Below are 18,234 nucleotides of genomic sequence, written 5' to 3'. Positions count from 1 at the left end.
CAGCAGCAGCAAACAAACCATGGCCCAAGAATAACTGGCACCACATAGCTCTAAGAACACTTTGCTAGCCTCTGAGAAGACAAGGTTTCTGCCTTCAAGTAGCTGTCAGTCTATGGGTTAAGCTAAAGACGTGCCTCACAGAGGCGGGACTTGGTGCTATAGAAGCTCAGCAGAGGGCTGAAAGCTTACCAATGAGGTACAGGCAGAGGACAGTGGAGTGTTAGAAGGGAGTCATTCCGGGAACCCGGACACTGAGTATTCAAAGGGTTTCTGCAGCAGGTGCTAAGAACTGACACTAAGGAGCCAGTCCAAGCACATCTCCCTGGGGACAAGCTACTTACGTTAAGTATAAAATTCAAGGACAATGACTTTTAGTATGTCATCAGTTGGTTCCAGGACAAATTTTAAAGATCTTTTTTTCAGGTTGTTCTGGATAGTATTAATTATTTTTAAATGAGTTTTTAAACACATAACCATGGATAATAATGTGATATGTAAAAATACTTTGAATACATTATTGACTATAATGAAGCATTATACCCACTTTCTCATATTAGCTATAGAGCTCAATAAAGCAAAGGCCAGGCATGCTCGATACCATTGCCACGGAACTGCTGCCTCTTGGCTAATACGCAGTGAATGGAAAGTGCAGTGTTAGAGGTAAGTGAAGGAAAAGTCAATCACTTAGAGGTGAATAGTAAGAAAGTCAATTTCGCTTTGGCCTGTTGGATGAGGGCATCAATACATTAAAATTGATTTTTAGGGAATGGAAAAATGGAGAGGAAAAAAAGAAGATGATGAGAGAGGCCAGCAAGATGGTTCCGGGGCCAAATGTGCTTGCTAAGCAGGCCTGATACCTGAGTTTGATCCTCAGGGCCCAGGGAAAGGTGGAAGGAGAGTATCGATCCCACAAAACTGTTCTCTGACCTCCACATGTACATGACGATGACATCAACACACACACACATAACAGTAAACAACAACACAAAAATTACACGACGGAAAGAGAACTCTACAACAAGTCCTACTCGTTTCAGTAAAGAAAGACAGAGGGAGTCCTCGCCTGCTTCCCTACGTGTTAACTCCCTCAGTCAACCTCAGAAGTAACACCTCCCAGGGCTTGGGAGGTGGCTCAGTCAGTAAAGTGTTTGCCGTGCACGAGGACCTGAGTTCGGGCCTTAGACTCGTACAAAAATTTGGGCACAGTGGCCCGCACCTTTAATCCCACAACTAGGGAGACAGAAGACTCCCTGAGGCTTGCTGGTCAGCCAGGTTAACTGAATCAGCAAGCTGCAGGTTCAGTGGGAGACCCTGTCTCCAAAAACAGGTAGCCAGTGACAGAGGAGGATAGTGGACACCCACCTCTGGGCTCCCCACATGTGAATGCACACAGAGACATGGACACATACAGAGAGAGAGAGAGAGAGAGAGAGAAAGAGAGAGAGAGAGAGAGAGAGAGAGAGAGAGAGAGAGAGAGAGAGAGAGAGAGAGAGAGAAAGAAAAGAAATAGCACTTGCTCTGATAATGTTCCTCAGGCCAATACTGTAGTGATCTAATAGTTGGCCCAGAACAAAACAACAACAAAAAACAAACTATCTCTATTAAAAGCAGTGATTTCAAAGAGGAATCTAAAAAGGATAAGCACCCACAACACATTTCCACTAAAGGAAAGCTTTCAAGTAGTATTTCAAATAACGCAAGAACAAAAATTAAAAAAAAAAAAAGATGTGAATTAAGAGAAAAGAGATTATCTTTGCAGAAAGATGAACCCAATGACATGTTTATCTGTGTATTGAAACTAAGATTAATACAATAATGATATTGGTGAGCAGATCCATTAGTTTAAAAACAGGAACAGGATTGGAGCATATTCGGTCAAGAAACAATGTATAATACCAGAAGAAAAACACAATTTCTTTCAATTAAGTTCAATTATTTTATCTTGGAAGGAGAAATAACAAACCTCTATTTGAAAATGAAGTCATGTAGAGTATATGTTACCTGATTTAAGTAATTGAGGCACTTTTCAAGACACCAAAGGCAGCAAATGCAGGATTTCAGCATACACCGTGCACAAGCGTTTTCCTGGACGGGGGAAAAAAAGCAAAATAATTAACAAATGCACAAGTAAAAAAATCTAATCATCATGCATGCAACTTCAAATGCTAGAAAAATAAAAATAAAAATAAAATTTAAAAACCACAATCTAAGTTTCAAAGCTTCCACACCCATTTCTTCCCTGTTTCAACACAACGGCTAAGTCATTTTAAAACCAGTTCAAATCGGCATTGATTTATTTACTAATGATTGTACATTTGGCAGAGTAAGGCATGTAGGACCAGCAAGGGATTTAAAAGCTAGCAAGGCAAAACAAAACAAAACAAACAAAAACAAAAAACAATGCACCAAGAGGTTAGAGTCTGAATGTGGCTCTGAGAATGGAAAACAGAAAGAGAACACTGGTTGGGGAAGGGAATCAGGTCTGGTTTCTAGGAAGAGGCAGATTTGGAGCTAAACCAGGCTGAAATCTACATTATTTCCAAAGTCAGGTAGGGAATTCCTATATTCTGGATAGTAACCCTTTGTGAGCTGTAAGGATTACGCAGACTTTCTTCACTTTTTGGTCTTTCAAATGCTTCCTCTGCCACAGAAAAACCTTCGAATTTGGTTATCACTTCATTTACCAGTTTTCACTTTTGTTGCCTGTGCTTTTCTGTTTAAAAAAAACCTTTCCTAGATCAATGTCAAAGACCACTGTTCCCTGTTTCTATCAGCAGCTCAAGACTTTCTGTTACACTCACTGACTTGCTGGTGCTCTGTCACATAGTAGGGACACCCGGCTAATGGTACTGTCCTAGACATGAGGGTTTGAATGTTCTGACCACAGAGATATAATAAACGGTGTGATGTTGTGAGGTTTGGATGTGCTGAAGAGTCTGACTTGATTATTCAACAGTTTATACATATAGCAGAACAAGCTGTACCCCAGATGCATGGACAGCTATTATGGGTTCATTATGACAAACTTCAGAAGAGAGAAAGGGTAGAAAAGCATCTCTAATTCAGTACACCTGGTAACCAGTGACTAGACAGATAATCCAGGATATGTGCCATGTACAGGTGGAGACCAGGAGGAAGACTGGATCCCACTTTGTTCAGACTCTGAAGAAAACATGCAGAAGCTGATACCCTACTATGTGCAGAAATGAGGTCTGGCATACGCTCCCATGAAAGCCTGGCTAACCCACCCTGTATCCCCATGCACCCTTACCTTCCCTTTGAGCTGACTGTGGATATACATTAGGATCATCCTTGGGATTTTGACTAGGGTGATAATGAAGGATCCTTTTGCCACAGTACCAAGGTGGTAACGGATAAGGCGGTTCACTGATGCCAGAATAGGTGTGAATGGCAAATTCCTTTTATCCCTGTTTTAAAAATGGTCAGAGAGATAATTAAAGCCTAGAACATGAAGGAAACACAAATATACACGGTTTGGAGTCTAATGAAGCAGAAAACAAAGTAACTGTAGTATTATCTAGCTTTAGGATGAAATGGCAAAGTAACCACTAAAAACATTGTGAAATTGCCACAAAATCAGTTTCATTTCTCTATGGTAGTACCATGTGGTTCTGTAACTTCATGCTCTGTCACTTTAGATAAAACTGGGTTTTGAAAGTTCTTATTAATGAATACTTAAGGAATAAGTTGTATCATCAGAAAATAGAATTTAAAAAACAATCTACAGCTGGCCAGGTGTGGTGGTAGCACTCAGAAGATAAGAGGCAGGCGGATCTCTGTAAGTTTGAAGCCAGCCTCGTCTACCGAGTGAGATCCAGGACAGGCACCAAAACGACACAGAGAAACCCTGTCTTGAAAACCCAAAAAACAAACAAACAAACAAACAAAAAAATCTACCATTGGTAGCCCATTATAATAGACTGCTGTGCGGGTTATTCCTTTAGGTCTGAAGTTAGCAACAGTTCTTCAGAGAGAAGCATCTGAGGCTTGCCCCTAGCAGCTTTTTAAGCCTGACAACTCAGCAAGGTGTACTTCCTTACACAAGGCAGATTAGGTTGCACCATAGTCTGCCGCCCTGAAACAGGTTTTGAGGCAATAAGAGGAAAGTGCAAAGAACAGGAATTATCAACTGTACCATTTTGTCACATTCCTTTCCAACCACCTCCCTCCCCCTCCTCTTTTTTTTTTTTTTAAACAGAAATGAAGTTGTGGCTTCAGTCACACTTTGTTCCCTTGTAGGAGGCATGGTTCCTTGAATGAACTGGAGTGTTCTCACAGTTAGAAAGTCTCACCTAGTAAAATAGTATGTCACCACAGCTCCTGCCACAGTCATCTGCTGACATGCAAGAATGAATTCACTGATCCAAATCAGGCCAACCACATGGTACCACCGCATGTACTGCAAAGGCCCAGAAATTTTGTACTCCACAAAACCTTCTTCATTCAGAATAGCGCTGCCTAGGAAAATGACAAGGAAGAAAAGCAGCATTATGTAAAGCAAAAACCAAGACACATGGATACCGAACGTAGGAGATCAGTAAGATTTCCCATGACAGGTGGCACTCCCAGGAGCAAGTATGCCGGGTTCTTAGTCCTGGTCACTAAGGGACAGCAATCGTTATCACTTAAAACATTGTGAAATTAACCCTTACACAATTACACAACAGGCATTGCTCTATTTAAATATAGTTCTAATTCCACTATCAGTTATTTAGGCATGAATTTTCAAACACTTCAGTGTCTTTTCTTTTTGCAGGGTTTTATTTATCTAGTAATTATAGATCTAAACTATTAACTAAGCATAGAAATGAATGCTGTGTTCACTTAGTGAGCATGAGTTTGCTATCTTTACACTCACTGCTCAGAATTAATACCTGTGTCTTAACATTTGGTACTGAGTCCAGCTATCAGTATGTAGGAGTTGACCTACAGAATTGTAGTTCAGGATGACTCTGGTCTGTGAAGCAACTGCAGAGAGGCTATGAATTTATCCATTCCCTTCAGAATGGATTCAAATATCTGAGAATTCACTTAAAATCCATGACCCTCTCAAAATTAAGAAGCAGTTTTAGGTCTTAGCTGGTCTAGATGCAAATTGCTAAGATCTGCTAAAAATCACAAAGAGGGAATGAGTTACTGAAGACCACTATTGTTAGATTTGATGGCTACTGCATCTTTGTCAACAAATGGATGGAGAGTTGTATCTACCTCTCTGGACTCTGTATGCGCGTGTGCGTGTGTGTACATGTACTAGGGATCAACAGGTCCTCACTCATAGGCAAGCACTCTACCACGGGGCCACACCCCCAACTCTCTCTGATGACTTTGAATATTCGAGTGCCACTTAGCTTCATGGAAAAGAGAAAGAAGCTGCATTTCTTCTTACCGGTAGTGCCAAGGAAAAGAAGTGTCATAATCCAGTATGCCCAAAATAAGACAAGAGCAAAAAAAGTCCAGAAGGGCTGGAAGACTAGCAGTGGCAAGTGTATGAAGACCTTGCCAGCCACGTGGAACAAGGCGATGGTGAGAGCGACACGTTTGCGCATGACCAGCATTATCAGGAACAAAATGACCTGCGTGGAGAGGAAAGACAGGGTTATTTCTCTAAGCCACGAAAACAGAAGCTGCAAAGTAGGAGACATTTCTAACTCAACTTTCTCGACAGATTAAGATGGGAATTTTCAACTTTTCCTTTTCCCACTAACTACCAGTCAAAATGTGTTGTGGGGATGGGGATTTAGCTCAGTGGTAGAGCGCTTTTCCTGGCAAGTGCAAGGCCCTGGGTTTGATCCTCAGCTTGGGTGGCTGGGGGGACAACAAATGTTGTCAGTCAGGACAGGACTCTTCATTTGCATGGTTACATGCCTATCATTCTGAGAAATGGTAGGAGAGCTATATGCCATCACCTCAAAGCAAGGGAAGTATTTATTTGTAGTTCATCTCCTTTGTTGACTGAAACTCCTTAAGTGGGATCTGGAGCAGAATAACTATTTGTCTATTTACAATCTCCAGCCCTTCCCTAGAGAAGCTAACATAGACAACTACAGTTAAAGAAGCATGATTAACAAATATCTTTGTAGCCAATAGCTTTTAATGGCATTATTGTTATTACTAGTCCTACTGATGCTCAAAAAATGAGATCACCCCTCATTTAACTATAGGCTAGTCAGTCGAATTTTTACCATATAACAAATGTCTAAGTAGAGTGCACCTCACTTATATTTTTAATACAATATATACTGTTAAAAGGTAAGTTTAAAGGAAATGGAAAATAATGAATGAACATGTAAGAAGAACGATACTCTATTTCTTAATCTACTATTCAAAAGTATGGAGAATTGCTTCTTAAAATGTAATTATATTATAACAATAAGAAATATATTATTAGCAAATGACAACATAAACATCCTAGGTGAAAGCAGACAGGCCAGAACACACTGTTGCATCAAAGAACACTCATCAATGAGAGAAGCCTCCAGGAGACTTTGAACTGGAAGTAAACTATGGGGCACCAATACAAAGGCCGGAGTGAGCTTCTGCTCCATTTAGGATCACCTGCTAACATGCACACAGCACCCTCAACTCACAGTGAACACTGTAGCTGAAATGGCATAGATGAGGAGGGCCCGCAGATTGTTCTCAGCTATCTGATGCTGTTCAGGAATAACACTTTCTTTGAAGGACCTTCTTTGCTTTGCATATAGCCACCATAGCACACCTGTGCCACCTGGAGATAAAAAACAATTGGGTTTGCAAAAATCGGCATAAGAAAATATGTAACATATATGCTCAATGTTCAGGACCTACACTTTTTAACACCATGAATGGGACAGTGACAATCCACTTAACTAGAAAGCGTGCTGGTACAATTCTTTGGAAGCACAAGAAGGAAGGTAGGTTTCACATTAAGTATCTACAAATCCTTCGGTGTATCAAATAGACTTTCTTCCAATATAATCATCATTGACTATGAAGCTGAGGACAGAGCCAGTAACAACAGATAACCTCCAAGGGAAATTCGTAGCACCAATGCCGAGCCCTGACAGCCATGCAAAGGATTAAATATTTGTACAGTGATTAAAGCAATGAATAAAGGGTGTGAACGAGTAGTTCTCACCAAAGGTGGGAACAAAAAGCAGGAAACCTCTGATGGCAGTGGGTTCTGGGAATAAAGACCTTTGATCTCTGATGCTAGTTCTGATGTAAAAAGGAGAGTAAAGAACAAGGCAAACCTATTGCCATGTAAGAGCTGCATTTTCGCTCAGTGCAGTCATTGAGCACCTCTCCACCGGGAATAGGGTAGTAAAAAGTCCCTACTCAATGCTGCTCACTGAGCTTACATAGCAATGAGGAAATGGAAATTAACAGGAAGTAAGTAACAACAGAACGTTAAATCTAAGGAGAAAAATCCAAGAAGGAGAGTACTTGGTTTAGGAAGGCAGGCCGACTTTTTAACACTGATAAGTAAGGCTTCCCTGAGATGACATGTCTAGACTAGAGAATAGAAACTGAGAAAGATCAACTTTAAAAGTAGCTAAGGAAAATGCACTTAGACCAGGCAAAGGTCTAAGGCTCAGGTGAGACCATGACTGGTAGGAGAATTCTTTCTCTGATCCTAAAGAGACCACTGGTCCATCCTAATGCAAGCCAGCAAGAAAGACGTGCTGGAAGTACGGATGCAGAGAGAGCTGGGGACCAGACTACCTGCAAAGAGTTACTGGCTGCAATAAGGAAGGGACATTCAAAGTAGAGTGTGGGGAAAGTGATACTATAATGCCCGACAGAGCAAAACCTGGACTAAGGTCGGGCGTTGGTGTCACACGCCTTTAATCCCAGCACTGGGGAGGCAGAGCCAGGCGGATCTCTGTGAGTTCAAGGCCAGCCTGGTCTAGGCCAGGCACCAAAACTACACAAAGAGACCCTGTCTCGAAAAAACACTAAAACAACAACAACAACAACAACAAAAAACCCAAAAAAGGATGCTGCTGCTGCTCACAGTAGGCATTGTGAATCAAAGATGCTGCTGCTCACAGTAGGCATTGTGAATCTGTGCTAACACCTGTGATGATCCTTTGACAGTTGTGACCTAATTTATCCATTATAACTATTAAGTAGTCATTATTAATTTTACAAATTATAAAACTGAAGTGAGGAAAGTTAAGTAACATGAAAGATCATGTGCACTAAATGGTAAATTAAGATTATTAAAACTACACATCTGAACATGAATTAGACTCAAAAGGCTGGCAGGCGAAATGAACAGCCAAGCGGAGGAGGAACAGATAGAATGGGACTGGAGTAACAATATCCCTGTCATCACTGGCCTGACTGCCAGTGGGAAAACTAACACCTATGGGCAGCAGAGTCAGCACGGTGAACTCTTCCCAATGCAAAAGAAAACGACAATAGTCCAAAAAGACAGTTTAGAAGATTATAAAATATTCATGGAATAAGCAATGCCCTTAAGAAAAAAGCCACTGGGACAAGAACAGTGACCAAATATAGAAACAAAAACACCTTTTCGGAGGTGGGAAAGAGCAGTCCCCCAAAACGCTAGGCAAGGATAGGAACCAGACATCTTTTTCAAATCTTTAAATTATTAAGGCTGCAGTAAAAACCATATAAAACTGCAAGGGATGAATCAAGCAAAGAAACAAAATGCAATATGGTCATTCTGAGATTTCTGGAGAAAATGCACAGGCATGAAGGAACATATGTGTCTCAACACAGTTCTATCCAATGAATCCAAACTGTGCATGTAAAGATAAAGACAATACTTGATATTCAAGAATTAGGAAAATCCATTAAGTCCCTCATGAATAAATCATCTGAATTCAAGTAACACAAAGGTGAACCAAATTATAAATTCAGAAAGGCTTATAGATACAGATCAGTAGTTCCGATAAGACTAGTCCAAGAAACCTAACCTGAAATGCAACGGTAAGTCTAGGGCCTTTCAAGACACAGGTAAATAAATTCTCAAGACACAGTATATAGAAATAATATTTTAAATTAAATTAAATTTAAATTTAATAACTTGAATGTAAAAGCTGGAATTATTTAGCAAGGTTTCAAGCACAAACGAGCAGACGGGAGCAGGTGACCCAGGGAGTCTGGGAAATGTTATACCTAAGGCAAGGGAAAAGCAACCCACATCATTTCTGCCTTAAACTATCACAGGATTGAGCAGTATTTTACAAATAAACAAAGGTTACCAACTGCAGAAGTAGAACTCTATTAGATACAAAAGCAACGATGAAGACTGCCAGAGAAAATACTGTACACAGAAACGCTAGAGACAAAGAAATACAAAAAGCAGGTGGCCGCAGCAGAAACCAGTGCACCAGTCAGATTACAGACGTAAGCGGAGAGACGCTGTCAACTGGAGCTCACAATGTTAACTAAACGCTGTGTATTCATGTACACGCACACAGAAAAGAGGATGTGCTTCAGGTGCTAACCAGAGTGAAACGAGGAACTGAGAATATAATTAGGACACCCTTGAGGCAAAAATAAACACTCATTCTGGAGAAGAAATAGCACAGGCAAATAAAAAGTTCATTTTCCTCTTTTGATTTCTATTTACTACCATGCAATTAGTCAGGTTCAGTGAAAACCAAGAAGAAGAAAATCACTTACCAAGTGAACCCAGTATGACCAGAATTGTTAAGATCCACACAAGCACTCTCGATATATACCTGATAATCACCATCAAAATCATGGACAGAACTGCAGGGAAGACAAAGAACACAAAGAACATCATTTGAAAAACACAAGAGAATATAAAGAGAAAGACTTACAACTATTGCTTTTTCCTACAGGAATAGTTTGATGCTATTAGTTCATGACCACGATTTTGAAAAGAAAGGAAATGGGCTGCTTTTGAAATTATGACTCACACACTTAAGTAACATCTCTGAAAACCAAACGTCCTAACTGTGTGGGTTATAAACTACAGAAAAGAATACATGCAAATGCACATAGCGACTCCACGATAACCGAGGCTACTGTGGAGTCACCAGCAGGAAGACATCAGACATGCAAACAGACATCGGCACAGGAGGTGTAGAGAGTGATATGTCATGATGGTGAACAAAACAAAAAACAACAACAACAAATAAACTGTACCATGTAGCTGGATCAATTAGTGCTACACTGCCCTAAGCAACCTGTATCATCTCAGGACAAAGGTCTCTAATTCAACAGACTAAATGGCATTTTAACATTGTCTAGTATTTTACATTTAACTCTGTAACTCAAAGAGAGGGTCTGAATCTATATAGTAAAATGTCCTTAAATCCGATAAAGCCAAATGCCCTGACCTCTTTTCTCAACTGACTGGAGAGTTTTTCCTCAGAAAAGAGCAAAGATTAGGTTGAGTTATTTAGCCAACTCGTTACCTATCCCAAACTAAATTCTTATGTGACAAAATTATAATTAAAATGCTTGAAAAGGAGGGTAGTTAACCCTTGGGTGAGAAACATAATTCTGAAGTAACACTTTTAAATATTTAATGATCTGAAGGCTCATTCTACAAACAAATGAACAAAAATATCTTGAATTTATATTATACTCTTATGCCTCAAAGATATTCTAATAAAAATGGAATTCCAATGAATTCACATTAGTGTTATTAATCTGAAACTTTGTATGTAGTTTTTGGTTAAAGCACTCAACTATTTCAGAAAGCCAAATGATTATTATATCAAGTCATCATATTTCTTTCGGCCATTTGAAAATCTGAATAAATGGTTAGGTTTGTGTCTCGAAATTTTAAGGTACTACTTTTGCAATAAATATATAGGAATGAAGAAACAGATGGGAGCCCTTCGAATATCACAGAACTAGAATTTCATAAGGACGGGATTACTTTGAGCCAAGTACCAACTATGTAAAAAGAACCCACTCTCTAATGACAGGAAAGCTAGAAATACAGCCTGTATCTTCTCAATGAATACAACTGCTATTAAACATACATAAACACTAATTTTACTTATGCAATGAAATAGTTTGGTTGCTATTAGCTTATGTCTCCCAATTAAGAAGGAATACAAACTCTGATATTTCCCTTATACAGTTTTAGAATAATATAGGTATTTTTTCATCTTGAAAATAAAATTGATTTTATTTTCTAATTATTGACTAAATAATTCTGTGGCTAACAAGTGGAGATTTCTTAGTTTTTCCAGCAAGGCAGTAATACTATGAACTATAGCAATAAAAATAAGATTACACACTTCAAAAGTAGCCTGTGTTCTTAGAATATATAAGAGAGTACATAGCCTCTTTTATATATAAATATACCTGTGGAATCATATCTAAATCATTAAAAGGAGTCTCCTGCTATCATTAAAGATAATCAACGATGATTTAGTAACCAAAGTTTGGGGAAACAAGTCTTCAATGAAAGAAAAAAGAAGCGACATGAGTTTCAGATATATACATATACATACTTTTATGTATATATTTATAACTATATGTAATCTGAAACAGTTATTTTGGCCATGGGTAGTCAAACATTTTACACGTATCCCCAGTTGTATGCATATTTTGGCTAAAGACAGAGCAGCCTTCTGCAGTACTACGAAACAGCTAATAATGAGAAAAACAATTACCTAGTGATAACAAGCAAAGTCCCAATATAATTTCTTTGCTGGTCATTACTCCACTAATCAGCCTGTGTAAGACACTATTGTCACTGACAAAGGTGATCAGGACCTCTGCAAACTTGGCATAGCAGGAAATGTTCACAGGAGCACAGCGATGGAAGAATGGAATAGGTGCACTGGTGACACAAGAAAAAAAATCAGAAAAAAAATTACTCCTACTTAATATAAATGCCACATCAAACACACAAATGAGAGGTGAATATGGCTGCCATACACTCCACCCTCCACACGACGGGAGCTAAGTGCTGTGCGCGCTAGGAAGATGACTGCTGTGTGTGGGATGCCAATCTTACCAGAGCTTATCCAAGAGGGTGGAGTGCATATTCCAACAGAAGACATTACCCCCCACTTCCGAACACAAGTAACACACATACACATAACGCATGGAGAACTACCAGAAGCAAAACCGAGCACAGGAGACTCCTCAACTCTGCACATCCACCAGAGGCAGATGTGGCAAAGTTTACAAGCATGGCCTTCATTGAATGGAAAATGGACTTTTGCCAGAAGCAACTTAAAAATAAACATACACACATGCTTTTACACGGAATGGGCCACCATTAATAGAATGTTTCCTCTTTCAAAACGTCATAGGAAACCTCATATTAATGAAGGTGTTTAGGGCACAAGCTTACATACCCTCATATAAACAAAAGCATGCCAAGACATTAACAGACAGCAACTGAAAACAGCCATGAGGACTAATCTATAGAAATGTTTATAACACAGAAATACATGGGGAAATTACATATAAATGTAATGGTGATGTCTCTGCATAAAAGATTACACACAAACATGGGAACAACAAAACACTCTATTAAAAAGTGAAAAATACATGACTTGTTAGGGTTATGGAATTCTGGACTGTTTTCTTTCCCTTTTCAGTGCTTGGAATTGAACCAGGGCCTCAGGCATGCTAGACAATTGCTCTACTACTCAACTATATTCCAGCAAATTTCTTTACTTTGTATATATTATATGTATGACATATGATATGCATATATCATATATAAATGATTATATGTGTCTAGAAAAAGGGAAAACAGCCAATGATTTCATCATTTAATCCAGGCTTCCATGTACTACAGCTGTGACTGTGAGAGAACAGAGGTGTGTATGAGCCATGATTTGAATCTGACTTGTAATAACATGGATCTGCTTCAACTTCTGAGAGAATAATACATATATACACATCTAACCAATGACAATACTGTGAACCAGAGAACGTCAGGATTCCAGGAGAGCCCATACATATAAACACACATGGGTGAATTAAGTTAAAATTTGGTCATCTTAACACAAACCTCACACCACTGGAGCTGATTGTCCAGGGGTAGACAGGAGCAGGTCTAATATAACATACTAGCCTGGACTAGAGAGCTGTAAATTTGTTCTCATTCTTAAATACTGGTGTACCTGGTGGGTAAGATTACATGGCTGGGCATCAAACTTTAAGGCTTCTGGTCTTAGTAAAACTAACTGACCTGAAACAAAATGCTGTCTTTGTTTCTTTCCTCAAAAAGTTTTTCCCTTTGAAGTCAGAATGAGTGGACTGTTTTCATTGAATGTTGGTAAATGAACACTAATGTCAATAAGCAACATCATCCATACTACCAAACTTCATGAAGCAGAGTAACCATAAAGATGAAGCCTTACCTTAGTTACTTTTCAGTAAAATGTATCCAAAAATGATATAACAATATAACAGGAATATTCATCTTTTTAAAATCCCATCTCTATGTACCTGTATTGTATTTGTATATACTTCTAAAATGGCATTAAATGAGCTTCCTACAATCAATGCTAAAGATCTCATTTTTTTTTAATTGCAGGAGGCTAGAATATTCTGAGCATTTGTTTCTTTTCTTTTTCTTTCTTTCTTTTTTTTTTTTTTTTTTTTTTCCAAGACAGGGTTTCTCTGTGTAGCTTTGCACCTTTTTCTGGAACTCACTCTGTAGCCCAGGCTGGCCTTGAACTCACAGAGATCCGCCTGCCTTTGCCTCCCAAGTGCTGGGATTAAAGGCGTGCACCACCACCGCCCTGCTAGCAATTGTTTTTTTTTTTTTGGTTTTTCGAGACAGGGTTTCTCTGTGTAGCTTTGCGCCTTTCCTGGAGCTCACTTGGTAGCCCAGGCTGGCCTCGAACTCACAGAGATCCGCCTGCCTCTGCCTCCCGAGTGCTGGGATTAAAGGCGTGCGCCACCAACATTATATCATTAAAGATGAGGAAAGGTATCAAATTACACAACACTTTTAAGTGAAATGGATCTAGTTAGAAATACTACAAGAATTTAAATGGATTAGCTATAAATCTTGAAGTCAAGGGAGGCTGATTTGGGGAGAAGTCTTTAAACTGATGACTGTTATAAGGGACAGGTTTTCTTTTTCCTAATGTTGTCTAGAGATCCTTTCTGTGAAATCAGTACCTCTGTCTACGCACGCATCCAAATGTTTATATATATATATAAACCCAAAGCTGGCTCTGCATCTTTAAAACCCAAATATTCTCTGCTCTGCAGCCATCTGCATCTCTACCCTCTGTGTGTACTGGCCTGCCATCTCTCACTTAGCTCCAGCTGAACTCCTTTGCCCCCACCTTTACCCTGAAAGGCCCTGAAGGCCCCTTTTCCTTTTCTTTTTCTTGTTGACTGTATCCACTAGTTTCCTTGGCCCTGCATACTCCCACCACCCCCGCCCCCCCAATTGGGTCTCAGTTAAAGCCGTAATCTCCTGACACTGCAGTTGCAAGCCATTGACTGAGTACTCTGCTCTCTGCTGGAAGGGTGGGCAGCACAGGGTTCTGTGTGTCACTTCAGATCATCGGCAACACCCCTGTCACCCAAGAGCTCACCCCTAAGACAATGATTTTAACTCTCAGGAGCAGCACAGCCAGGATGGCCCGTTTACTTCCCTGTGAGTTTTGACTAAGAGAGCAGCTTGAAAAGGGAAGGACTGGACTTTTCAAATCCCAGCTCTTCTACTTAGAAAGAAATGTCGAGTGAGGTCTGCGCTGAGCTTTTCCTTTCAAGTCTCTTGGCCAACTCCAACGAGTACTTTTGTAAGTACCCCTCATAGAACTGGGGCAAAGTAACAGTCACCTTTTACCCTATAATTTACTCTATATTAATTAAGAAATACCTCTAAATTTAAAAGTATAAAAATACCAAAAACTGGTTAATTGCTTTGTCTAGTTAATAGTAAAAAACCTGCTTTTAGCTAAAACAAACAAAAGATAAATAGGAAAGAACTTACGGATCCATTACTCAAAATAGTTAAATACTTAGCCGTGAAGTAAAAAGCACTGCAATCCCTTGCCTGCCTGCCCCTCCTTCCTTCCCTCCCTCCCCCTTCCTCCCTCCGCCCCTGCCTCCCTGTGGAACTCAGGGCCATAAGCTATGGACTCGACCACTGAACTACATTCACAGCCTTGTTGCTATTGTTTGGTTTCTGATGCACAGTCTCACTCTGCAGTCCAGGCTAGCCTCAAACTCATAGCAATCCTCCAGTCTCAACTTCCCTAGTGTCTGAAATTATAAGTTGTTTATAAGGCACCATATCAATTTTGAATTCTTTTTTTTTAAAAAACAAAACTTAGTTTATTTAAATTTTTATCAATTAAATTTGTTTTTTGACAATTTCATCCTTGAATAAAATTCATTCATTTTACTCTCATAGAATTCTTTTGAGTACTTCTGACATCAAAATACTTGTATTATAGTTTACTATTTAACATAATGCATTCAAAATGAATGACCTCATTTCACATGCCTTTGAGAAAACACTTCTGAGAACATGGCACATGAGATCATGTCTGCACTACTGTCTAGTCTATATGACACAGTCTGTGCCTCTTAATGAAGAGGGCACACGGAAAGAATTTTCTTTACAGTAAGTTTATCTTTTTTCGGAGCCACAGGTTCATGCATCTTGAAGAGGCCAGTGTGGCTCCTGCAGGTCATGGCATTTCACATTACTGAAATGTTAGTCAACAAGAACAAAATGGATCTGTAACAAGCCTTCTAAAGGCTTAAAAAGGAATTAGCCACTCATGTAAACTATGTGTTACCTTGGCACTGCTCACTTCCCTTCTGAGTCTTCACTATCACAGTGAATGAGCCTCCCTAAAGCATGACAAACAGGACCCAGAGACCTGGGTTCATGTCCTTTGTGAGAGAAGGCAGGGATCAGCATCTCAGTAACTATTTTACAGCCCCGAGCTGAAAATAAACAACCATACATGATTTCTAGCTGTGTGTTCTGAGAAAAGAATAGCATTAAAGGATCCTAGAAAGGTCCCCCATAGTATATAAAAAGCAGGAAATAAGTCAAGAATCTAGCAGTTACAAAAAAGTGCTTCTTGTCCACTTCATTTTACTTTTCTCTCTTCTTTCACTTTTATACTCTCTAGAAACAACAACTGTCAGCGAGAGCCTGTAAGACCCAGACTCCAATTCTGACTCAGTAATGACTGTGTGGCCTTGGGTAACTTATGTTCCCTCATCTTCCATGTTCCTCATCTACAAATTAGGGGCAAAATCTGCACAGGTTTTGTGAGGGCTGGATGAGATAATACATACTTGAAACAGGATATTGGTCAGCACACAGTAGGTGATTTGTTGAGGGTCTGATGATATAATATATACGAGTGATCGTATGTTGGTCAGCACACAGCAAGTGAGTTGTAAATATCAGTTCATCCACCAATCTTCCACTTGAAAATATAGGTAGGTAATACTTTGTCTTGATGACTCATTTCTCACCTCAGTGTCACATTATTACTTGCCCAGCACCTAGCAACCTTTCCCGTATCAAGAGGCACCTAAAACTGTTGTCACTGTTGTCTTCCCTGCCTACATGCAACATGTACATGTTCGCTACATGTACGCTGCAAGCATACAGGAGGCGCTCGCCCAGATCACCACTCCACTTGGCATTTCACCCACAGAGGTGCGAATCTGGATAAACTGTTGCCTTTTCTTGCCATTTGCTTTTAAAACACCAAAGCTCTTGGGCCATCTGACTTTTAATGCGCTCGTGGTGTTTTACTGCAAATTAGTTTATAGTTGCTTTTGCTAAGGCAGGGACTGTCATCATCAGATCTCTGGGTACCCAGGAAGGCCTGGGCAAAGGGAAGGGCTCTAGAAATAGGGAGAGAGAACGCTTCCCAAGCTGGGTACCAAGAACAAAATGGACATTTAACATCTATTATCTTAAGCCTTGAAACAATTTTGTGGATAGTCCCATTTATTCACAGACAAACCAGATTTACACATAGGTTAAGAGATTTGCTCCAGCTGATAAATAGAACAGTGGGACAAAGTCACCCACAGACCTATACATTTTAGGTCTTTCTTCCCAAATATCATTGAAAACAGCCCCTTTCTTTCATGTCTATCGACTTTCAATTTTGATTTTCAGAAGCAGCTTGACAAGACTGAAAGAGCTAGAAATCATTTTTGACTGATGTGTCCTTTTTCTATTTTCCAACAGAATATTTCAAATTCAAGTCTAGAAGTCACGACTTGTTTGAACTCAAAGTTCATGCTGTTCTGTCCTAGAAGGATGCTATCTATGTTCCTAGGAGGAGGGGATAAGGAGACGTCAAAGGAGGCTAGAGAGAAGGATCAGCAATTAAGAGAATTTCCTGCTGTCCTATAAGTTCAGTTTCCCACACTCACAATCAGTACTCCATTTCCAGGGGATCCAACATGCTCTTCTGACTTCTGCAGACACCCACCTACACCTACATACATATTTAAATGGGACTAGTAATTGTGGTGCACACTTTCAATCCCAGTACTTACAAGGCAGAGGCAGAGGAATCTCTAAAAGTTCCAGGCCAGCCTGGTCTACATAGTAAGTTTCAAGCCAGCCAGAGCTACATAGTGAGACTCTGTCTAAATTTTAAGATAGATAGATAGATAGATAGATGATAGATAGATAGATAGATAGATAGATAGATAGATAGATAGATAGATAGATAGATAGATAGATAGACAGACAGATAGATAGAGGATAGAGAATAGATGACAGATAGATAATAGATAGACAGACAGATGACAGATAGATAGCCAGTCAGCTAACCAGGAACAGGTGTTGCCCAATATGGCAGGATCAGAGGTTGGGGGTAAGGGTTGTGATATGAGGTACACCCCTATCCACTCACAATTATGTAGGAGCAAAGCAACTTCATTCCCATTCCCAGAACTCACGAATTTTTTTTAAAATATGTTTTAGCCTAGAAAGAATATTCATAACATACCTTTCAAATAAGTTTTAGCAGTTGGGTAGATATGCACATAAAATTCTTTTTCTCTTCTCCATTGAGGAGCTATATCTCTGAGACAAGGTTGACTATGTTGCTCAGGTTGGCCTCAAACTTGCTACTTAGCTCAGGCCTTGAACTTGAGATCTCAAGTATCTAGGACTACAGGCCCATACCACCAGGCCCAGCTCCGCTTGTTTTTATAGTAGTGAATGTTCTGCAGTGACTGGGTCCCAAGCACCTCCTTCACTTCATTCCTGCGGCCTCCCCAGCAGCCTTT

General features: G+C 39.7%; 1 protein-coding gene across 5 annotated transcripts in view; it reads right to left on the bottom strand.

Annotated features, from left to right (window-relative positions):
- The window catches only part of Slc44a1 (solute carrier family 44 member 1), a 184,721-nt gene that overhangs the window by 68,998 nt on the left and 97,489 nt on the right, over positions 1 to 18,234 (bottom strand). For all 5 annotated transcript variants that reach the window (XM_042271186.2, XM_042271183.2, XM_042271182.2 and 2 more), the window contains exons 6-12: positions 11,637 to 11,806; positions 9,661 to 9,750; positions 6,609 to 6,748; positions 5,408 to 5,594; positions 4,314 to 4,479; positions 3,272 to 3,428; positions 2,002 to 2,085 (exon numbers count right to left, since the gene is read on the bottom strand). In XM_042271186.2, the coding sequence (XP_042127120.1) occupies positions 2,002 to 2,085; positions 3,272 to 3,428; positions 4,314 to 4,479; positions 5,408 to 5,594; positions 6,609 to 6,748; positions 9,661 to 9,750; positions 11,637 to 11,806 (994 nt within the window). The remainder of the gene's footprint in view (positions 1 to 2,001; positions 2,086 to 3,271; positions 3,429 to 4,313; positions 4,480 to 5,407; positions 5,595 to 6,608; positions 6,749 to 9,660; positions 9,751 to 11,636; positions 11,807 to 18,234) is intronic.

This window comes from Peromyscus maniculatus, chromosome 2 (genome assembly GCF_049852395.1).
Source record: "Peromyscus maniculatus bairdii isolate BWxNUB_F1_BW_parent chromosome 2, HU_Pman_BW_mat_3.1, whole genome shotgun sequence".
Taxonomy (NCBI): domain Eukaryota; kingdom Metazoa; phylum Chordata; class Mammalia; order Rodentia; family Cricetidae; genus Peromyscus; species Peromyscus maniculatus.
This window is presented reverse-complemented; position numbering and strand designations above follow the sequence as displayed.